A 24,960-nucleotide genomic window follows, 5' to 3' on the forward strand; every position below is an offset into this window, starting at 1 on the left:
TGCCAAGTATGAATCTGTTCTCAATATGTGTCTGTAGGCCACAAAATGCCACTGGGAAATTATATTTGCCCCTATCAGAGAGGATATCAGTGGAATTTCTCAAGTGACTCAAGTGGATTGTCTCCTCCACTCAAGGTGGCCTTTTTTTCCAGTTCTTCTTTTGTATTTATGTTATTTTTCATGCCTGTTTTTCTCATACTTGATTCCGTCAAATCCCCACCTTATTTATGATTTGCCCCTGTCATGTTCTCTCATCATGTTCCCATTGTCAGGATAGAGGATGATAAAATTGGTGGAATTTCAGACAAAATATCTTGCAGTTTTGAATCATGTTCTGATATATCCTATCAAGGCCCACTTAACCCTTTCGTTACCAACCCGGCTAAAACTGGCTCTGGCTCTGAGTACAAATGTCTTGTTTCCATAAGTTTTGAATTAAAATCTTCCTACAAACCTTAGTCACAATTTATGTTCCTAACACTAGCTTAATGATGACTAAGTTATTTTACTAAATTCTTTGTTATATTTAAAGTAATTGAAAGAAACACAGAGCATTTCAAAATGAATACAGTAATGAAAGGGTTAACTTTCATCCTTCCAGTGTCAATAAAATAGTATCAGGTACATATTTGAGTTGATCTAATCAACTAGACAATCCATCACTGGCTAATCATGACACCAGCACCTGTTCTGGCACTGTTTTTCTATATATTGCTGGCAGAGAAATGTGTCACTGCTGTCTCTAGTGGTCAAACGTCCATTGTTGATAAGACTAAGGAAGGTCAAAAACACATGATCAAGTGGTTTCAGCACTGGAGGTGGTAGGGATTTATCTCCTATTGATATAAACAAGCTTGTATTTTGTACCAAAAGCCAATATGACAGCTTCTCTCATGGTATCTACTACAGTATAGTTTGTTCAAACAGAACATCCACATTTAAGTGAAGATACAAATTACCTCTGCTGCCTCTGTCACTAATATATATTTGCATAACTTTGTGCCTATGTTAGAAATCATATATATATATATATATAAAATGTATACAGTGCTCAGGTGCACTACAACTCATCAGAAAAAGTAACCAAAACTGCATGAACAGTACATAGAATATGCACAGGAAGTGAACTGTGAATAAGTCTTAAAAAAGAGAAAAAAGCAAGAAGAAATGGGGTGGGGGACATCATGTATACTGTTGATGAATTTCAGGAAGCATGAAAGTTTTGAAGGATGTAGTGCCTTGATAGCTAATAACTGATGCAAGTAGTTTATTTCATGCTTCAGCAGTTCTGAGCATGAAAAAATGTTTCTGAAAGTCATGGGTGCCATGTTGTTTTTTGATGAGTGTTAGATGCATGGAATTCAAAAAAGTGCCCAAGATTGTTGTTAGAAAGATGGTAGGTAATCTTGTGGGTGTCTCGTACCTAGTCAGCTGCCAAATGTCAGATCTTTAATGTGTCCATGCCCAGGGAAGCAAGGCATTCGGAATATGGTGCCTGATGGCAGGTATTCGTCTGGTTGGAAGTTTCTGAACAGCTTCCAGGAGATTGATATGCTTATAGGGGTTCCAGAGGGGTGATGCAAACTCTAGATGTGGACATACCATAGTCATATGCAATTTAAATAGATAGCTGGAGAGCACCTGACAATGGTCTTATTGAGTGATGCTAAGACATCCTTGGCCTTCTTGACCATCTTAGAGACATGGTTTGTTCAATACAGATCATTGTTAACAATAATACCCAGGTCACATTCACCAACAGACTTTTTAAGATTGGTGTTGTTGAGGGCGTATTTAAAGCTGGGTTTTTCATCCCAAAATGCATGATGTTGCATTTATTCTCAAGTAGAATAAACGTATCAGTCATTTAAACTCATACATATATACCATTACATTCATTTTTGTTTTATTTCTTAATTATACTGTATACTATAAAGTATCAAAAAGTTTTGATATACATCTGAGACATAAGATCACGCTATGATAAGGTTGCAGATGAGCACCAAAACTTGTTGACACTTCATTAAGAAATAAAACAAAAGTTATTGCAATGATATATGTGTGTGTGTGTGCATTTTAAATGGTTAAATGAGTCAGCTTTTCAGTTTCAACTCAAGTCTCAGATTAAATCATTTACAAAGCAAGTATGAACACAGAAAGTCTGTGTGGTTCGGAAATTCATCCCATAACCATGTGGTTTCAAGTTCGATCCCACTGCTCAAAACTTTGAACAATATCTTTTTCCACAACTTCAGTTGATCAATGCTTTACAAGCAGTATTTGGAAGATAGAAATTAAACACATATATATTAGGTTGTCAAGTATGAAATTTGTAGAAAAGGAAAAAAAAGTTTGCTAATGTTTTATAAATACAAGGAATAGATTTATTCATCAAGGTATGCATCCATATTGTCAATACACTTTTGCCATTTCAGTGGTAGCTTGTCCAGCCTGGAACTGTAAAAGCCTGGCAATCTAGGGTCAATAAAATTTTGGAAGGCCTGTTTTACAGCATCATCAGAATTTAATTTTTTTTTCCATCAAAAAGTTATCCAAATTCTGGAAGAAGTGGTAGTCAGTGGGGGCAAGATCAGGTGAGTATGGTGGATGATGGAGAACTTCCAACTCCAACTCGTGTAGCTTCGCCTATGCCATTTTTGCGATGTGTGATCTGGCATTGTCTTGCAATAAAATAGAAGTGGATCTGTTGACTAATCTAGGCTGTTTTTTTTGGGGGAAGTTTCTGCATCATTTGGTCCAGTTGGCTGCAGTTTACTTCAGCTGTGATTGATGAGCCAGGTTTAATGAAATCATAATGGATCACACCTGTGCCAGACCACCAAACCCACACAATCAGCTTCTTTTCATGAATTTTGCTTTTTGGACTGTATTTTGGTGGCTCATCTTTGTCTAACCATTGTGCTGAACATTTATGATTGTTGTTTTGGATCCATTTCTCATCATGTTACAGTTCAATTCAAAGATGATTCATTTTTGTGACATGAAAGTAGCATAATGCAAGCTTCCGAACATTACTGTTTCTGATTTTCATTGAGGTCATGTGAAACCCACTTATCCAACTTTTTCACTTTACCAATTTGAACTAGGTAAGTCAGTATTGTTTGCTTGCTAACACCAAACAACAACAATAATTCACAGGCACTTTGAGATGGATCTGACTTGACAGTGGCTTTCAGTTCATCATTATTCACCTTTGTTTCTGGCCGACCGCATTGCTCATTTGTGAGATCAAAATTACCAGAATGAAATTTTGCAAACCAATTTGATACTGTCTGTGTAATAATAACATTAGAATGAAATACTCCATTAATATTCCAAGATGTCTGTGATGCTGCATTTCAAAGAAAGAACTCATATTTCAAAACTGTACGACTCTCCAGCTTATCCATCTCTAAACAAAAACAGCAAAAAACGATTTATAAATACTTTATAAAGCACAAAATGAGTTAGAATAAAGAAATAGATGTGTCAGCTTTCTAACAAAAAATAAAGATTGTCACCATATAATAATGGCTCAAAATGAGTAGCGGACAAAGTTTACCATATACCTTACTACAAATTTCATACTTGACGACCTAATGCATTATATACAAACGCATGTATATACCCAGACACATGTATATGTCTGGGTATATGTGATTTGTTGTAAATCGATGAAGGATATAAATGTAAGGAAACCAAAAACAAAATGCTACTCTACGAAAGTTCCTAGCCATATTTGTTCTGCACCGAGTTACAGACACTCCTTGGTTGTTCTTACTATCAGAAATGAGATAAATCAGTGATTGGCCCGTTGAAAACCTGTAACCAACTAACGACGCTTTTGTTCACCATTTACGATAAATAAGTACAATCCCGACATTATCGTTGTTATTGAATTAATCTGCCAGTTAGCTGAATATGTGACCTAGTTCCGATTCCCGATTGCAGTCTATATATCATCCCTGCAATCTCATTTTCTCACTTTTTAAAACGTTGAATAAGAAAATAATGTAAAGAAATTTATAAGAAATCCTAGACAATAACGCTGTGAGTCAAACAAAATTATTTTCTACATTTATTCTATGTTGTGAGTTCGAATTCCACGTCTGTCGACTTTCCCCTTCACTTCTCCTGTGTCAATAAAACAGGTACCAGTATTATATATTGGATTAATTTAACTGACTCAATCGATTAATCTTACGTCTAGACGAAAGAAGTGAGTGAAGCTATTCCTTCATTCTTACATTCGTTCATTCCCTTACTTAGTGTATTCTGTTATTCCATTCGCCATTATTGCTATCTTTATCTCGTGAAGTCGTGACACGTTCTGCCGTGATCGTGAGACAAAATTCTTCGCAAGCTGCTTCATTGTTTGACTCCAGTACATAATTTCCTTAGAAAATCACGTCTTAAATTGACTTTATTGTACGTTTAGATATCTAAGAAACAAAAGGAGAAAAAGATATACATAATAGAACAAAATCTGAATTATCAACTTGTTAAAACTTACGTGAGATACTTATGAAAAATCATAAATTATATTGCTGAAATTACATTCATGGAATAATTTGGATTATATATTTTATATAACAAACAGAAAAGCGAAATATTATTCATGTGTGTATTTATCCACATTCCTATTTATATAATTATTTGTGCAGATAAGTATATTTTTTGATATTGTATACTGGATTTCAGTTGTTACATTCTTCCCGCCATTGTTTCCAAGCATAGATATATCGACTCAGGAGTTGTTGTTTTTTAGCCCCATATCAACTCTGATCGAATAAGCCTATGATTAAACGCATTCCCGTATGCAGGAAACATTAAACAACCTTTGAGGGTGTCATTTGAAAGATTCGACTGCTATTTCTAGTAGGTTGACTGACCACATTAGAGGCTCTTAGTCGTTGCTGAGTGGCGTGAAAATGACTCTGCAAGACAATAATACTATGAGAAAGTTATTTTCCAGGGTAAATCGGCAGATTTTTTTCGTCTGTAGATCTAGATCCAACTAAATGTCATGCAACTATTCGACCCAACTCTGATCTTTCTTCTATTCAACAACAACCAACCATCCGGACCTCAACTGAGTTGAACCGTCACAGATGAAATTACTCTTTCTCTCTCTTCCTCTTTTTCTCTCTCTGAGGTCAGCTTTGATTGCTTTTATTTATATTTTATTATTTTTGATTTGTATAATTCCACTAAAAATCACGCCACAGAATATCAAGTTAGTAATATTAGACATTAAATCTCGACAGTATCTTACATAAACTAGGCAACAATTACATTTCATGATTATGTTAACATACTACAAATAGAAAGTAATTTATTTTTCTCTATAAATAGTGCGATAGCGTAGAATTTGATATTGTGAATATCGAAATTTATAGGGTTTAAAAAATTTTATCGTGAGATTTATTTGTTCATATATAACTTTCATATAAATTACTGTATTGGAGTTTTGATACCCGAACTTAACGAAGGAAACAGGATCATAATAATGGAGCCTTATACAAGAAGAAGATATACAAGACTTGAGACAATAGAAGCTATGAAGCTTTTATGTCTTCCAAGTTCGAACTTTGTATCAAAAATTCCAAATCGTCCTGCTGGGGGAGAAATCTATTTATTCCAACCTAGACTTCGTATGTATTTGGATAATTGGCGAACAGATGGCTATCGTTGGTCGAACAGAGGTACATCGACTATGTCCCTCAACAGACGCCCAGCTTTACGGAAAAGTTTCTTCTATTTAATGACCAAAGAAGGACAGAAAAACAATTTTCAAAAGCATGTCTACAGATTACTGGACAGTGATCAGAAAGTTGTTATTCATTATATCGGCGACGAAAAACTGTGTACGGATACGTCGGTTGCTCCCAGCAGAAAAAAAAGCCGACATTCTTCGCATTCAGTTCGATCCATCTTACCTTTGCCTGAACAACTTATTAGAAAGAAAGATTTATTTGAAAGGAATAATGGACACGTTATGAAGAAAGCAGATATATTTGAGGTAAGTTTTATCTTAGACTTGGGTTACTTGTTTGAATTGTAAGAATTGAAAACTTATTTTGAAAGAATATACATAACGGAATGGAGAAGTAACCCGTACATCTTTATTACTGATAGGTAACAAAAACTTACACTAATCAATGTATAAAGTGTAATAAAAAGATAATAAGTTAATTTGATTTTCTATTCGAGTGCAATATATTGCAGATATATTTTAGAAATAGCGTTTTATGTTTTTTAAATTTTTTTCGGGAGAACCGGGGAGAGGAATATGATAATTCTGTAACAGTTCAAAATTTTTTAAAGATCTTTCAAACGAAGGACCATGTAATATATGGAGTTAGGTTTAATATATAGTATAGTTTAGCGTGTTCCTCCTAACTGGGATAATAACTGGTCCTCGGTATTGAAAACAAGCGTATTTATAATAGAGAAACAACTGATCATCGATCTTGACTAAATTGTTTCTAAATGTAAATTTGTGCTCGAGCACAATATAATTGATATTTTACTTAAGAAATACATTATAGTCAGGAATGCAGTTATATATTGTAAGCAGGCTCATAGAGAGATATATAAAGTACTATTATAAACATCGCAGAGCTGTTTTCTGCTAATGTTGTGTCTGGCCTATATTCCTAATTGGTATGACTTTTTTGTACTGATAGCGTTAATGCACTTTGGAAATGTATCAATACCACACGTTCCTATATTTTTATTCCATTTTTATCACTATGTGAGGTGAGTTCATGTTGAGGGAGAGGGAGAATAAATGCTCCGTGTTTAATAATAACTCATGGTTCTGAATTGTAGTTTTTTTGCCGGTTCCCTCCCTCCGAAACAGGAAGTGAACTCTTAGCAAAGTTGACACGCCCACTATTACAACTTGGTTTTTAATGCTTACCAAGCAATTAGAACTTTAGATAGTTTAATTTTATTTTTCAAACATTAAGAATGGCTGTATTTAATTTTTATTTATATGAAATCGCACGAAAAATATAAAAAAAAAATTGTAAGCTAAAAAATAAATGTATGCTTGACTGGATCTCTTTAGGTTGTTTCCAACAGATCAATCTCCACCCTTTGTAAACTGTACGCTTGTAAAACAGGAGTTTATGAATTAAGTTGGCCCAAATGGCAAGGCATCTGACTCAATGCTTTACTTACGAAAACAATTGTCAGTTATTTAGTTCCCTAACTGAAGTGGTGTCAATTTGTCCAAGATGCATAAAAAAAAGTCATTTCACATCAGCAGCGTAAAATTATAATACCATTAACATTTACCTTGCTTTATTCTACACTTCTGTTCTCTACTCCGTTTTAACTCGTAAGTTACCAGGTCTGTATCAGAAGTCATACTTAGTCGTAGAACAAGTGTTCTCAGTCTAGCGATGGAAAGATATGTTTTAGTTATATTATGCCATTAGTGATTGGTTGTGAAAATTGTATATTCCTCTCAAGTACACTGTTAAACATGCGATTTAAGAATGAATGCTTGTTTTTATAATCAGATTTTTCTCTGCTAATTAAAATACTAGTACTGATACTGCAAGATGTTCAGACTAAATTTGATAGTTTGCATAAAAGGAAAAGGAAACATATCAACTAGATTATGCCTGGGAGATAACAGTTTACTTAAAGTAGCTGCTCTCAGGTTTCACCTCAGCCTCAAAAAAGGCTCCAGAACCTGACTCATGCATTCTTCAGTGTTCCTGTGAAGATCTTCAAACATCTCCTTAATCTTGGCCACCAGCTTAGCCTTGTGTTGCAGGCTTCACATAGCAGTCTGAATTGAGCCTGAAGATCTGTTCAAAGATGTGTGGATGAATTTCAGTGTGCAACCACAGTCAGAAAGCCTGCTGTGGCTCTTCCTACTAGCCATGACTCCATAGTCTCTGTTGCAGCTGTTCATGTCTCGTCTTACAACCCTTACAGTATTCAACAGGCATTGAGCAGTAGTCATGATGTTAGCATTTTGATACTCAGTGCAAAGCATCATGATACTGGTAACTCTTTTCCAATATTCAGATTGCTTCCAGTCCTTTGTGTCAGCTAACTTTTTCTCAACCACAACTTTAATCTTTATGCTTTCCAATGCTGTTGATTGTTAACCAATACATAAAGCTGTTCCTGAAAAAAAGAGACATAAAAAATTGTATATACCATGTTTGTTTTCAATATTTTTTCATGATCTACTCTCAGTGGGTCTTGCAAGATTTTGTGCACATGAACCTTTCAGTGTCCTTTCTATCACTAAAGATCTTAGTTGTGTTTTATAAGAAAGAGACCTCATAAATATGTGTAAACTTTTATTACATTCTTTTATTATTGAGGTAAGCTTTAGTCCAAAATCAGTTTTTGAGTGATGAGGACACTGAGCTATTTTCAGTTAGCTGAATCTATCTAGGTGTATATCATTAAGCTAGTATGAGTAGGGCATATTCCAATATTCCAAGAGGCTAATTGCTACTTCATCTCTGGAAGTATTGGATTTTATTTGCCATGTATTGACCCATGCTTCTAATGATGATAGATGAGACTTTGTTAAAAAGAATGAGAATCATTGTTAGTATTTTAGGTTTGTACATCAAGACATCATCTGCAAACCATTTTAATGGAGAGGATGGGTTTACTGAGGATGTCATTTACATATAACAAGAATAGCAAGGGACCTAAAGCAGAACTGTGGAATAGTTGATATAATCATGGTTACTATTAATTTAAGACCATTCAGTAACACCTGTACCATTCTCCTTACTCAGGCATCTTATTGTTGTCTCACTCTGTAGTAATTGTGTATTCACTTACTAAAATACTGTCAGCTCTTGCAAGATCTCATCTTTGATAGTGGTTAAGGGTATTCTGCTCACAATCGTAAGGCTGTAGTTCCAATTCTTGGTGGTGAGTTGTGTCCTTGAATAAAACCCTTCATTTCACATTGTTCCAGTCCACTCAGCTGGCAAAAATGAATAGTTCCTATATTTGAAAGGGCAAGCCTTATATTCTGTATCATGCTGAATCTCACTGAAAACTATATTAAGGATACATGTGTCTGTGGAGTGCTCAGCCACTTGCACACTAATTTCATGACAAGGCTGTTCTGTTGATCAGACCAACTGGACCCCTCACCATTGTAACTAACAGAATACCAGTTAGTATTTAATTAGTACATAGCATTAGGAAGGACATCCAGCTGTAGAAACTTTGCCAGATCGGATTGGAGCCTGGTGCAGCCTTCTGGCTTGCCAGTCCTCAGTTAAACCATCCAGACCATGCCAGCATGGAAAATGGATGTTAAACGATAATGACGATGATGACGCATTATTGATTTTGGAAAGATGGCAGTCTTTTGCAGAAAGATAATTTTAATTAATAATTTCCACACCTGATTAGTCACTTCTGTTGGGGTGTTTTCACTTATAGAAGATTTTAATACTATTATATATTTACCTAAGCTATATATGTCATTCAGAAATCATTGGATTAAAGAACTGATGAAATCACCAATGACATTTGTTTCAAGATTATTGATAAATATAATGGAATTGATGCAATCGGAAAAAAAAAAAGTGGTAGTGAGATTTATTCATTACTTAGATTATTAGGTCTCAGTTGAAATTTCTGATATGTTAACTTGCAGATTGTTTTGTAGTTAACTGACAGTTTTCAGCATTTATTATTTGACTCATGCAATAGAACTTATTTATAGAATTATTTTCCTTGCAGCAATGCAGAAACAGACTTAAAGAAAATAATTCATATTTGTTAAGCTGTAAAACTACAGTGGAGGCGTGAAATGAGTAATTGCCATAAAAGAATTGTTTTATTGTTATTGAGTTTATACAGGGTTCAAGGTTTGAGATTATTTGTCCAAAAGACATGGTTTGAAACTTTGTTACAAACCAAACATTTCATGCCACTAAACTCACTCCAATTATCTGTTATATGTGAAGTAGTCTGTATTGGTAAGATTTTGTTCAATAAAGTTTATGAATTAGAATAAGTTGGTGTAGCGGAAATGAATTATAACTATATGGACTAGGCTCCTTCATCTGTGAAGGAATTATGAAAATTAAATGGCTATAAAATAGGATTGAAGCATAGAAATGGGGAAACAAACAGGCAATGAGAGGAAATGAGAAGAGTTAGTGGATGCCACTTTTTGGTAGTTCAGCTGCTGTTTAGTTTTCAATCAGCCTTAATTAAGCAGGTTTATGATCAAAAGTATCCTAGCTGTGAGAATCCCATTTTTTCTATAAGAAGTTAAAATCTGGATTCCATGGAAACTGATGGAAAAGTTTGATAAGTTCAATTGTTGTGAGGAGTGAAGAATTTAACATTTATGTCCATTGCTCTCTGCCTGAGATTGAGAAATAGAAGAATTAGTCTTGTGGCAGCACCATTTTATCTCACTTCTTCATTTTCAGATGAAGGGCAAGAGCAAGAACCAGAAATATTAGATTCTCCACTTCTCACAATATTTTTAACATACAGAACTTTTCAATGCTGTTTTAGCGGTATTTCGTCTGTCTTTACATTCTGAGTCCAAATTCTGCCAAGGTCGACTTTGCCTTTCATCCTTTCAGGGTTGATGAATTAAGTACCAGTTGCTTACTAGGGTTGATCTAATCAACTGGCCCCTTCCCCCAAAATTTTGGGCCTTGTGCCTAGAGTAGAAAAGAATATTTAATGCTGTCATCATCTGTTTGAGCTTGCTTGGATTTGCCTAACCTAATCACACCACTCATGATCTTGCATAGACACTCAAGAGGTTAGCTGGACAAAATCCTGTCCAAACAGAGCTGGACAATGGTTTGTACTGATTGGTTGACCTGAGTATATTTATATGGGGTGTGCGTAGGAGGGTATTACAGAATAAAATTTGCTTATTGTTGAGAGGGGGTGGTAAGGGAAAGACTATTATGGAAAGGGAAAAAGTAGTGTCAAGGGGAATAGTGAGTGACATTTATAGTGATAGGATGATGGGGAGGGTTGAGTAGGAGAAAATGCAATGCTACTTCACCTTATACTCAAGTGAATAAAGTGGAGTGTAAAAGAAAGATAAGATGGAAGGAGGTTATAAAAGAGAAGGAAAAGCAGTTCCAAGGTATTAATGAGAGAGTGATAAGTGTGATTGGGTGGGTTGAGTATGAGGTGATGCAGTGCTACCCCACATATGTAGGTGGGTGGTGTGTAGAAGAGATATGAAAAGTCAGTATATCCTCAAGGGAACATGTCCAAGAGAATGTGGTGATAGATTGAGGGAGGGGAGAGAGATTGCCCGCATGCTCTCCTATCAAGCATCATGATTTGGGAAGACATAGGAAGGTGAGGTTGCAGGATATAGGTGTCGGGCGGGAGAGATATATTCTATATGCACAAACCGAGTATTTGCCTTCAATGAGAGGAAGGCTCGTATGATGGGTAGAAGAGATGAGTGCATAGAATAGGCATTTGTAAGGGGTGGGGATAAGAATGCTTACCCAATATAATAGGCAAGGTGAATTTTTACTATTACACTCGTCTCGTGGGACGAGTATAAACTTTGATTTATGGACTTTTGGAATAACTATCTCTCCCTCATGGGGAAGGAAAAGTTTAAGGAAGTGTGTATGTGGGGGGGGGGGGCTTTTGTGAAAGCATTTGTCGTCCCAAAAAAAAATCAATTTTTTTTTCACATTTTTATTTCTGTGCCTTTTCCCGGCAAACTTGTGAGACGGGTGTAACAGTAAAATAATATACCCTCTTTAATTACGTATACATTTACATGTAGCAAGCAATTATTATTATTATTCACTGCAATACTATGCATTCTGTCCTGCTCGCAAGCGGAAACTTATGTAAATTGTTAAAACAGCTTCCATTACCCATCTGTGACTCACGTATATGTTTGTCCATACTTTGTACTGATCCCAACTGACAGCATGTAATGTGCGGACAGGTGTGTATGTAATTATGCTGTTGACAAGTTTCTTATCCTGGTTGCTAGCCTGGTCAAATAAATAACTTCACCCGCCTTAAAATAACCGATGTTCTTCTTACTTTCAAACGCCCCAGTCACCTTCTTTCTTGCCGTCCACTACTTTATCGCAACATCTAGGATGGGAGAGGTGGGTGGATATTGATTACTTGTTATATAATGACGAAACTTGTTGGTTTGACCCTCATTTATTTAAAAATAAACACTAAAATCCGCCCCCGACCAAAGGGAAAAAACAACAGCTAGATTTTACCAACTTAACCCTGTGGTTTAAGGGAGAATAACTCACGTAAAATATTCTTTTCTACTCTAGGCACAAGGCCCGAAATTTTGGGGGAGCCAGTCGATCAGATCGACCTCAGCACGCAACTAGTATTTAATTTACCGACCCCGAAAGATGATAGGCAAAGTCGACCTCGGTGGAATTTGAACTCAGAAGTAAAGACAAACAAAATACCTATTTCTTTACTACCCACAAGGGTCTAAACACAGAGGGGATAAACAAGGACAGACAAACGGATTAAGTCGATTACATCGACTCAGTGAGTAACTGGTACTTAATTTATCGACCCCGAAAGAATGAAAGGCAAAGTTGACCTCGGCGGAATTTGAACTCAGAACGTAACGGCAGACGAAATAGGACAACGCATTTCGCCCGGCGTGCTAACGTTTCTGCCAGCTCACTGCCTTAAACTCACGTAAAATATTGCCCATAACTTCGTGAAAATGTTTTCGTTTGGAAGATTAATTTAAATACAAGTTTTAAACATTACTGACAACAGTACACATAGAAATATCACCAGTAGCAACGACAACAGACACAACCAAAGAGATAATAACCAGAGAAATGATAGGATAGAAAGTAGTACAACAGGTATGATACTAACCCTTTTCATACCCTATTCATCAATCCACGTGATAAATCATACAATATGTGTTGTATTTATCCGACAACCCTACCCTTCAACAAAAGAGTTTGCATCCCTCAACAGACAAATGACGAAATAGAAAGGATGCTTTACCATAGCCAGTGCTAAGCTAAAGACAAACTTTAGAACAATATGCTAGTAGACGGAGTGGTAGTGAGGCACAGTAACTCAACAAGAAGTTCGCAAGTAGCCTGTATAAGCTCATACAGTGCACAAAAATTAGGGAAGTAGAGTGCTTCCCCACGGACAAGACCGGTAGGAGTGGCTGTGTGGTAAGTAACTTGCCTACCAACAATATGGTTCTGGGTTCAGTCCCACTGCATGGAACTTTGGGCAAGTGTCTTCTACTATAGCTTGAGCTGATCAAAGCCTTGTGAGTGGATTTGGTAGACGGAAACTGAAAGAAGTCTGTCGTATATATATATATATATATATATGTATATGTTTCTGTGTCCATCCCGCCAGCATCGCTTGACAATCGATGTTGGTATGTTTACGTCCCCGTAACTTAGCAGTTCGGCAAAAGAGACTGATAGAATAAGTACTAGGCTTAGAAAGAATAAGCCCTGGGGTTGATTCGTTCAACTAAAGGTGGTGCTCCAGCATAGCTGCAGTCAGATGACTGAAACAAATGAAAGAAAGAGTAAAAGAAAGACATCCTGCTGAACTACATCCAAGCAACGCAACCCCACATCACCACAGAAGTATGAGGAGAGAGAGAAGATCCTCAATGCTCACAATAATGACATCCCCACACTGTATGGGCTCTGCAAGGACCATAAGGCAACCACTGACCGAGTAACAGGACCACCAACAAGACCAGTCTGCAGAGCCAATGTTGTCAACAACTACCAGATCTCCTACTTCCTCTCTGTGATCATATGCCTTCTGATCGAAATGTCCCCGGATGTGTGTGGCAGCACAGAGGACCTCCCCAGCAGAATCAATGACTGCAACCATGCCTATAACCTGAAGGGATGCATAATATGCAGTATGGACGTAGTATCCTTATACCCATCCATTGATGTTGATTTTGTTGTGGAGAAATGTGTGGAGGTGATCAGTGAGAGTGATGTGGAGTTTCATGGTGTTGACACTGAGATTGACATGTGACAATGGTTACTTAGATACACTAGATCGGTAAGAGGTAGATCCACCCCCTACTATAATTTCTATGGCCAGGAAGACACCTAGAGGGAGATGGATCTGGTGGACCAGAGCTATATAGACCCTCGAAAACGATGATCAGGTTAAAAAGACGGTCGCACATATGATGGGTGTGAGTACTAAGATCACAAGCATTTTATAGTTGGGATACCCAGCACTACCAAGAGGAAGGTATAGCCATCAGTGTCAGTATTGCTGGCGATGTGGCTAACCTATTTATGGTATTGTGGGATAGGAGATTGTCGTTGTTGTTTAATGTCCACTTTCCATGCTGGCATGGGTTGGACGGTTTGACTGGGGGCTAGCGAGCCAGAAGGGCTTGTTATGCTGCAATGGCATAGGCCACAGTTACGGTCTCACTTGGTTTGCATATCACCAACTGTCTTGGTCACTTGTCACAGCATTATTGGAACCCAATGTATGTAGAACTGCATTCCTAGCGAAAATAGTTCTCCAAACATTGACCAGTCATTAATCCTGATGACTTCTGGCCAACCAGAAAATGCATTAACAAATCAACATAAGTACATAACCATTTGTGTACACATGATCATTGCTTTTCTTCAATTGACCAAGTATGCTCAGTAACTTTTGGTATGGGTTAAATTTGACATTTAGAGCAGTTTCAAACAATTTTCAACATCATTACAATATCCAGAACACCAGGCTTCTAGCCACAGTCTACTTGTAGTAGTTATAGGCTCCACAATGATCATCTTTGTGTACAGCTTTTCTGAAAATTTGTCGCAACACCACAGGAACAATAGCCTTGTGTCTTCATCTAATCAATTGATTTTGAATAGATGAAAGCCAAAATTTACCTGGTTCAATTTGTAATTAGGGTCCAGAAGGATACCAACTACTGTAAAATATTTTAGTTCAGATTCTTCCGTCTCCACTAATAGAAATATTAATTATTTATGTTAGTAAAAAAAGCTACAAATGAATCAACCAGGATATGACTAGTATGTATTTTATCAATCTCAGACAAATTCAGCAGAATTTGAATAGAGACATAACTAAATGCAGCAGTCTACTGTTTCTGCTACTCTAGCATTTTGGAATAAGAAGATATGCTCTTGGGATGAAGCATGAAAAAATCTTAGTTAATCCTAAATTAACATTAAAACAATTTCTGCAGCAAGAAGCAAATTTCATACTATCCAAGATTCAAAGCAAATAATTTTCTTAATACTTCATTAATTTCTTTGATAATTTACAAATAAAACTTTATCTTCAACTCTAATGGTATACGTGAAACTATTCTTTCCTTTTAGTGTATATAAAACTGTATTATTTGAAGTAAAATAATTAAATATTTCGTATTTGGATTTGGTTTGCATGATTCTTTATGTGAGTTCATGTGTTAAAGCATATTCTCTTGTGTCTGGAGAGAGAAGGTTGCAAGACATAACAAAAAGTTTTAGAAAAATAAATGAGTGGAAATTTTACTGGTGAGTGTGTTAAATTATAAGGCACTAAAAGAGAATGACTCTTCCCAGACACAACAGAATTAACAATTAACTCTACTAATTTGCCGTTGTTATCATCATCATCGTAATTTGTCGTTTTATATTTTAGATAAAAAAAGTCTGGGAAAAAGTGGTCCCATCCCAAGCTATATACAGCAACTACCTTCTGGATAGTCATCGTAAGTATTATAAAATATTTATTTCATTCTATACATGTTACACGTGCTCATTTTTATAGTTTGGCAATCTTTGTCACTTTATTCAAAGTAATAAAAAATAGAGACATAAGTGATTTTGATTAAAATTTTACTAACAACAAATTCATGAGCTTAAAATATTATATATCCATTGTATTATGTCCCAGGATTAGTTATATCACTAGAAGACTTTACTGAGCTGAAAACTAAATGGTATAGTTGTATGGTCAATGGTTGGAAAGCCATTGAAATAGTTGCATAAGTATTATTCAATATTTTTTGTTTCTAATACATACATTTTATAACAAGCTAGCAGTGTAAAGGTCTGTAAAGTAGTCTTTTACAATAATTGTGTTTTGCTACCTCTGTTTGTCAGACTCATTATATCCATCCAACCAACTCACCAAAGGATACACTTTTTGTCACATATGTTTACATGGTTCATAGCTTTAAATATCCACTTCAGTGTATGCGAAATTAATGAAGCTGTGGGATTCAAATTTTGGGAGGGAGTAAAAATAATTTTATTTTTAATTGCTTTTCTTTTACAATTTATTGGAGTATGCAGGTAATCTGTCTTAAGCATGCTATGAACTACTTGTTTTAGGACAAACAAAAACAATAGAAACACATTGGTACAGATATGGTTCATAGCAACATGATTTTTTCAGCTATAATACTTAATAGTATTTGAATACATTTGAAACTACTATTTAATGAAAAACTTTTTTGTTTTTATGTAACCTTTTGGTAATATTGAGTCAGATATTTCTTCCAGTTACAGAATGGAGGGGTAAGCACGTTTCATTCTTCTGATCCATACCTATTATACTTCCATGTTCTCATTGAGAGCAGGATTTTTTTCACTTTGCTGTGAAAAAATATCAAATGAAAAGGACTTACAGAAACACTGATATCGGTATTAAGTTGTCTAATATCTAATTAATGCAGTGAAATCCTATTCTAATGAGCTATAACTTATATACTAGATTCTTCCAATCATTAAATAGAAAGTGAAAGAAAAACTTATTTTTCTTTGTATCTATTGAGTGCTCTTCTCAATTCAATCTATTTTCTATGATCTTTTAAAATTGGGTAACACAAAGAACTTCACAGACTATTGCTACAAGATATTTTCATGACTGCATAAGTAAATTAATGTGGCCAAAATTTGTAAGTGTAGAAAAAATTTGGGGGAATATTTAGATTGTAATAGGTCTTCCAGTCTTAACAGGTCACAAACTATAATGCATGAAGTTAGCAATTATGCAAATATCACTTTGAGAGGATTTAATTAATTTTATGTTGGGTGTGTAAGAAAAATCCAAAAGCTAGCTTGGTTATAGATGAGCTGAAAATATATATGAGAAAAAACAAACAGATTTGATATCTGAAGCATTAATCATCATTTTAGCTTCTATTTAACATATTTTTTATGTCATCTCCGTGAGGTTTAACTTTTTCAAGTTCTTGCTTAGATTTTTCTTGGGTCGATACCTTCTACCATCAACTTATGGCACTTCAGATAAATTACATTGTTCAGATCATAAATCAACCTGAACTTTGGCCAGGGGACTATTTACCACCATTGTCAGCTACAATAACACTTGTATCATTACTGCCACCACCACCACCCTACTATCATTCATATTACCCCTGATCAAGAGAACCATTATCCAGTCACTCATCCTGCTAAAAATAGTTGTCATATCTCCCTCAAATTGCACCTTATCATCTATAATAATAAAAGCAAACTCCTGTGTCCATCTTGGACCCCTGTATCTACATTTGCTGTATGTACAGCAAATGTAGACCCTGCCTACATTTGCTGTACATACAAATATTATACCTTTTTGAGGTTAATGTTGACATTATTACCTGGAAACGAAATCGAAAAAAAAAATAATGCAATGGGTGTAAAAAAACAAAGATGTAGAAAACGAATATGGAAACAAAAATGCACGGAAAGCAACAAGGGGGTGGGGAGAGAACTTCAGAAAATTCACAAGATCTGAATTTTTCCCTCATAACTTTTAGGAAAATGGGTTTTTTTTAAAATGAAATTTTATATAAATACCTTTCAAACGGCAAAATGCAATTAACAATATGAACAAATTACCTTCAAGTCTATGATGCAATACCGCATAAAAATTCAATGCGCACGGTTTATGTCGCAGGGATACTCCAAGTAATTTATCATTAACAACAAGGTGAAACATTTTCAGATCTTTTCGGTTTGAACGTCAGTTTTTTAAAATAATTTCTATGTAACTAAAAAATTTTAAACTTCGTATACTGGTAGAATGTGTTTATAAAACATCTTTTTCTCTTGGCTTTCTTGAGAAAATTCTATAGTTTGCAAGATATTTGGTCTTTAATTTCTTGCATTTCGGCAATTTCAACCAATCAATGACGTTTATTGAGGTGAAAACTATTTCTGTCGTAACATTTTATGGTAGCGTCATATGAAAATGTCCCTGTTTTTTATGAGAAAAAAAGATACCCTGTGGCCATGAACTGAAGAGTCACTCGTAAACAGAGCTGGATAACAAAACCGTTCCCTCTTTAGTGTCCACCCATAGTTATGACCCTAGTATCGATCTATTGCATTTCAATCTGTTTTAGGGTTAGGGGTGGGGGGAAGGATATCTATTTTTTTCTTCAGAAATGTAAATAAACCCAATCTGTTTCTTAAACGAGGGACATTTTCATATTTCACCGCCAGAACATTTTACGGCAGATGTTTTCACCTCAATAGACGTCATTGATTGGTTGAAATTACCAAAACTGAAGAAAATATCTTACAAATTACAGAATTTTCTCAAGAAAGCCAAGAGAAAAAGATATTTTATAAACACATTCTACCAGTATAAGAAGTTTAAAAGTGTTTAGTTACGTAGAAATTATTTTAAAAAAATACCGTTCAAACCGAAAAGATCCGGAATATCTTTTATCGGCGTAGATACAAAAATTCAATTCGAAAATAACTGCTCAGTAAAGTGGCAATCCAAGATAAAGCTCTGAAACTTGGGGTGCCTGGAAATGACAAACTTTTCAAAACAAGCATTTCATAGTTGGGATACCCAGCGCTGGATTAACCACGAAGCTTAGGGGGTACCACAGAAATGGTAAATGGTTTACGGCACAAAAGAAATCACTTTAAACTTGCTGAAATAATATTCGGAATGCCTTTATCTCTAAGTATAGATGCTGATGTGTTACCTAAGATTAATTTTGAGGATGTAGGAGAAAACTTTTCAAATATAAATAAAGTAAAACTATACAAAAATAAACATTTTCCCTCTTACTGTTTTATTTCGTTTCGAAAAATAAAAAATTATTTTATGGTTTGTTATTGTTTATATTTTGAATTACATAAGTTTTTATGAGGGCACCAAAATCTTTTAAGTGCTTAGGGCCTCGATAGGTCTTAATCCAGTTCTGGGGATACCTCGTTTCTTTTCTTTCTTCTAATGAAATTAAAATCTAAGGTGTTCGAGCATTTTAGGCAGAATAAAAATATTTATTATTTTCAAATTAAGGGTGAGGAAAATGTACGAGTGCAAAAGAATACCTTCCATAACTTATTAAGCAACACAAGAAAATTCACATTTTCTTTTACAAAACACCAGACTTCTTGGTGTTTTAATTATGTATTATTACTTTAGAATTACAATGAATTTTAAACAGTTGGCATTCCGAAAATGTTTGTGCAAATGATTTGGCTTCTATGAATAGCTTTTCAATAAGAAATTATAGGCCCTCATGTTGAGTCGTACAGAAAAGAGAAGTAGGTTCAATATCGAAACTCGAACCCCGTATCTAACACTTGTCAGACAGCCGTGTGTAACCTATTCATCAACAGAATGCCTGTAATGCAATCGATAACGCGGTTGGGTTAATTCCTGGTTTTTGCCTCAATTTTGTTTCTTCTATCTCATATCATTTTGCGTTATACATCTTAGCAGGTAAATTTTCGAAGATTAAAAATGACAATTGTAAACTTCAGAGCTCTTTTTTCTTTATTCACTAAAGAAATCCGAATTGCTTGATGTTATTTAATTTGTTGCAGCCGTGACAACTAAGGAAAGCTATATCAGTGTAGTAAATTTCCTTCCTCGATATATTTTGTTAACTAACCAAGCATTTACCTACACGATACCTATTTGATTATAATTTGTATTCCGTAACTTAGCTCACCGACAGTCACGTGATACACTTATTGCCTTCCATACTTTATGCTTAGCTCCGCTACACAAAAAAAAAATCTGTTATTTAATACTTATAAGGTAACAATGTTGTTATCTCACTTTTATATTCATTGGAAACAACCAGTCTCCAACTTTGGACATTTTCTCAACTTTCATAATGTTTTAAAATACGGCAGGGTTTGAATGAATTTCCATTATGCCGTCTGACTGTATTGTTAAAGGCTGTCACTCGAGCAGTCGTATAGACAAGTCAATAACATTTTTTCTACTACCTTGGGACAACATACAGCTCCGAACAATCTGGGTTAGATTGGCCGGTTACGACCCCCTCGATGCCAACGACGTGAAGCACATAACTAGGGAGCATAGCATTTGTAGTCTCCATTTTGTTGATAACCAGAATAACTTACTGCACAGCAGCATTCCGACTCTGAATCTTCCTATCCAAGGTACGATTGTTTATTCCCTAGCTTCGTTAAAACACAAACTCATGCTCGTAAACGAGTTAATCTATATTTATGTTTCGTTAACTTTCTATTACTAAATTGTATATTCTCCTTGTTTTGTGGGCGCGGAGGAATTTTTTCTTCGACGTCTCCGTACGAACTTATTTAACTAAGGGGATTATTTTGGAGCGGCACCGATTGAAGTGAGTCTTAAGTTTTGTCTTTTGAGCATAATGGGACGTAACCCAACTCTTCTAACAACATTAAATTTGTTTTTCCTTGAGGTAAAATAAGGCGTTTATTATTCCAACAGAAATGTAAAATAGAAATTATTACGTGAATGTTCATTAACTAATATTTTTGATTGACGATCTTTGAATATGACGTACCCATTTCATTTCATGTTCAAGATGAAATATAAATTTGAGCGATGTTGCAGTATAAAGTACCCTTTTCACTTTCACAAAACTCGTTATTACTTGACTAGCTAAGCACCGAACTGCGTAAACAACGTTCAACATATTGAATGGGTGAAGCACGTATTCACTGCATGACTTGTGAAGAGAAATATCAGTGTAGTAAATTTCCTTCCTCGATATATTTTGTTAACTAACCAAGCATTTACCTACACGATACCTATTTGATTATAATTTGTATTCCGTAACTTAGCTCACCGACAGTCACGTGATACACTTATTGCCTTCCATACTTTATGCTTAGCCCCGCTACACAAAAAAAAAATCTGTTATTTAATACTTATAAGGTAACAATGTTGTTATCTCACTTTTATATTCATTGGAAACAACCAGTCTCCAACTTTGGACATTTTCTCAACTTTCATAATGTTTTAAAATGCGGCAGGGTTTGAATGAATTGTTATTATGCCGTCTAACTGTATTGTTAAAGGCTGTCACTCGAGCAGTCGTATAGACAAGTCAGTAACATTTTTTCTACTACCTTGGGACAACATACAGCTCCGAACAATCTGGGTTAGATTGGCCGGTTACGACCCCCTCGATGCCAACGACGTGAAGCACATAACTAGGGAGCATAGCATTTGTAGTCTCCATTTTGTTGATAACCAGAATGACTTACTGCACAGCAGCATTCCGACTCTGAATCTTCCAATCCAAGGTACGATTGTTTATTCCCTAGCTTCGTTAAAACACAAACTCATGCTCGTAAACGAGTTAATCTATATTTTTGTTTCGTTAACTTTCTATTACTAAATTGTATATTCTCCTTGTTTTGTGGGCGCGGAGGAATTTTTTTCTTCGACGTCTCCGTACGAACTTATTTATCTAAGGGGATTTTTTTGGAGCGGCACCGATTGAAATGAGTCTTAAGTTTCGTCTTTTGAGCATAATGGGACGTAACCCAACTCTTCTAACACCATTAAATTTGTTTTTCCTTGAGGTAAAATAAGGCGTTTATTATTCCAACAGAAATGTAAAATAGAAATTATTACGTGAATGTTCATTAACTAATATTTTTGATTGACGATCTTTGAATATAACGTACCCATTTCATTTTTTAAAAGTTCAGTTTTGACAGTCGGCTGCCAATTATTCGTAGTGTATTGCAAAAAACCTTTCTATTTCAAAGTTTTGATGTAATTTCATCAGTTTTCAGAATATTTTATTTCATGTTCAAGATGACATATAAATTTGAGCGATGTTGCAGTATAAAGTACCATTTTCACTTTCACAAAACTCGTTATTACTTGACTAGCTAAGCACCGAACTGCGTAAACAACGTTCAACATATTGAATGGGTGAAGCGCGTATTCACTGCATGACTTGTTAAGAGAAACTCGATATTTCGCAGCCTTTTAGTGTTGTTTGTAAGAAAAGGGCATATTGCAATTTGCAAAATATACCCGTGATGGCGTGCAGTTGGATATCGTTTATTGTTTCAGTAAGAAAAATGTATTTTTTTTCTATAAAAGCAGTGGGTTTTTTGAGTTGCTGCTATTGATTTAAATGAATACCTATAACTAAATAATATAAAGTAGACAAAACCAGAATGATTAAAGACTTGTATGTTTCTGTATTTGCTACTGGGTTCAGAGGACCCAACTGTTACCGGTGGATTCAATTTAACGAAACAAAATATTTCCACAAAGTATGCAAGAGTCTAATTGAGAGGGTGTCATTGGAGTTGCGAAGAAATGTTTTCTAGAAGTACTACATAACCGGAAAACACACTGTTGAATATTATAGGAAATAAAATTGCTCATAAGCGTTCGTATGTAAGAATGTCATTATGACATGCATTTAATTACTGCATTGTGGATCACGGTAGGAACTTTCATCAATACTGCTAACCGTCAAGTATGTTCCCCAGTTAATGACTCAAAAATGATCTCATGTCAAGAAATAATTGAAGCAGGTGAATAGTACATTTGGAAAACTTTTCAGTAGTTACTAAAACATGTCATTGCAAATTGTAAAATAGTGATGTAGCGTAGGGTGCGCGAATAGCACAGGGTGACCAATTAAATATACTTGTTTGCTGTAGGCAATTAAGGACGGGGACGGCCAATTTGGCTACTGTACAGAGCTGTTGAAGAGATCTGCAGTTGCCAAACTGGTATCAACAAACGTGAAAGTGACACACTACTCAGAGAATGCCTTTTTTGCCTGGATGTGGATATCTGCCTTCATATTTCAGCATTAAATAATTATAAAGTATTGGGGATTGAAATGAAATGATAGGATCCATATTGTACTGTAGAGACATGACTTGCTCAGAAGGCAATTTCTTAGATGTCACTTGTATACATAAATAGAATTTTGGTATAAGAAAATAAAATACAATATTTCATTATATAGTGGGAAATTCCTCATGGAAATTATCAAAACATCTACAACTTTAAGAAGGTTATGTGTTTGATAAATAGTTATTGGTCTGACAAAATAAGATGGCAATATACACAAGAAAGAAAAATAGGATATAAGAGAGGCTTGATAATGGATGGTAAATATGAATATATTGCTTAATGTGGGGTGCAGCAAAATCATGCAATTGATCTAATTTTAAATAAAGAAAGCACACAGTAAAAGCACTCTTGTATAGTAATGTGGTCCAAGATTAATTGATACTGCTTATATGGCAACAAGAAAATGTAAATAGTTCTTCCTAGAACCTTGAGCTTGTACTTTTTCCCAAACAGGAATTTCTCCCAGTGACACACATATTGCACATAGTTGTTTAAATATACTTCAGCATTTAGAAAAATTTCTATCCATATCATATACTAGGTTTCAAACTTGAAACTACTCTTTCATCCTATAATTATATGAATGTGCCTGAATTGGAATCAAATAAAAATGGAATTTGGTATAGTCAGCTTGTTAACTGTCACTCCTTTGGAATTTCCCATGCATAAACTGGTGTTATTTCTTTAGATAAACTTTTACAATGCTAATGTAAATCACACTTAATTGTTAAAATATCACCAGTTTTATTTCACTGTTCATTTGTGTGTATGTATGTATGTATATATATATATATATATATATATATATATAATATATATATATATATCATCATTGTCCGCTTTCCATGCTGCTATGGGTTGGACGGTTTGACTGAAGACTGGCAAGCCAGGAGGCTGCACCAGGTTCCAATCTGATCTTGCAAGGTTTCTACAGCTAGATGCCCTTTTCTAACGCCAACCACTCTGAGAGTGTAGTAGATGCATTTTACATGCCACTGGCACGGGAGCCAGTCAGGCGAATCTGACTGGCTCCTGTGTTCGATGCCAGTAGCCTCTGACTAGTTCGTTTGCCGTGGCACATAAAATGCACCATCTAAATGTGGCCGATGCCAGTACTCCCTGACTGGCCCGTGTGCCAGTGGAACATAAAAAGCACTATCCGAACGTGATCGATGCCAGGCCCGCTTGACTGGCTTCTGTGCCAGTGGCACATAAAACGCACCCACTAAACTCTCGAAGTGATTGGCATTAGGAAGGGCATGTAGTTTAGCAGTAGAAACATTGCCAGATCAGATTGGAGTCTGGTGCAGCCACTAGCTCTCCTGGCCTCAGTCAAACCATCCAATCTATGCCAGCATGGAAAATGGATGTTAAACAATGATGATGATGTATATTTTTATTAATATTTAGCAACAGTGACTCAAAGTTCAAAAGTTTCGTGTATCAGGACATATATATATATATATACATACATACATCCTGTACACGCACACACACACACACACACACGTGTGTTTCACCTGACAAAGCAGATGACAGAAGGTCATATCAACTGATGGTTCTACAGAAGATCTGACTTCGTGCACAAACTCTGCATACACACCTCCCTTGTCTATTGTTTTGTGCATGCATCCATCTATGTTTATTGTCCACTCTATACCTTTAGGATACATTATTACTGCTCAAATTGATGATATAGGACTTGATAGGTTGCCTTTTCTTACTCAAGACAAGGCAACCTCTATAATTATAAAGCTCTCAATACTATCTGGTTTAGGAAGGACATCCTACCATAAAAACCATGCCAAAAGTGAG

General features: G+C 35.5%; 1 protein-coding gene across 2 annotated transcripts in view; it reads left to right on the forward strand.

The window, feature by feature from the left end:
• Nucleotides 1–4,008: 4,008 nt before the first annotated feature.
• Nucleotides 4,009–24,960, forward strand: part of LOC115209547 — a 37,313-nt gene continuing 16,361 nt past the window's right edge. Inside the window, exons 1-2 of one of the 2 annotated variants that reach the window (XM_036501436.1) lie at nucleotides 4,009–6,022; nucleotides 15,679–15,748. In XM_036501436.1, coding sequence (XP_036357329.1) covers nucleotides 5,510–6,022; nucleotides 15,679–15,748 — 583 coding nt within the window. In that variant the 5' untranslated portion in view covers nucleotides 4,009–5,509. The remainder of the gene's footprint in view (nucleotides 6,023–15,678; nucleotides 15,749–24,960) is intronic. The other variant, XM_036501437.1, reaches the window with a different exon arrangement.

Source organism: Octopus sinensis, linkage group LG3, assembly GCF_006345805.1.
Source record: "Octopus sinensis linkage group LG3, ASM634580v1, whole genome shotgun sequence".
Taxonomy (NCBI): domain Eukaryota; kingdom Metazoa; phylum Mollusca; class Cephalopoda; order Octopoda; family Octopodidae; genus Octopus; species Octopus sinensis.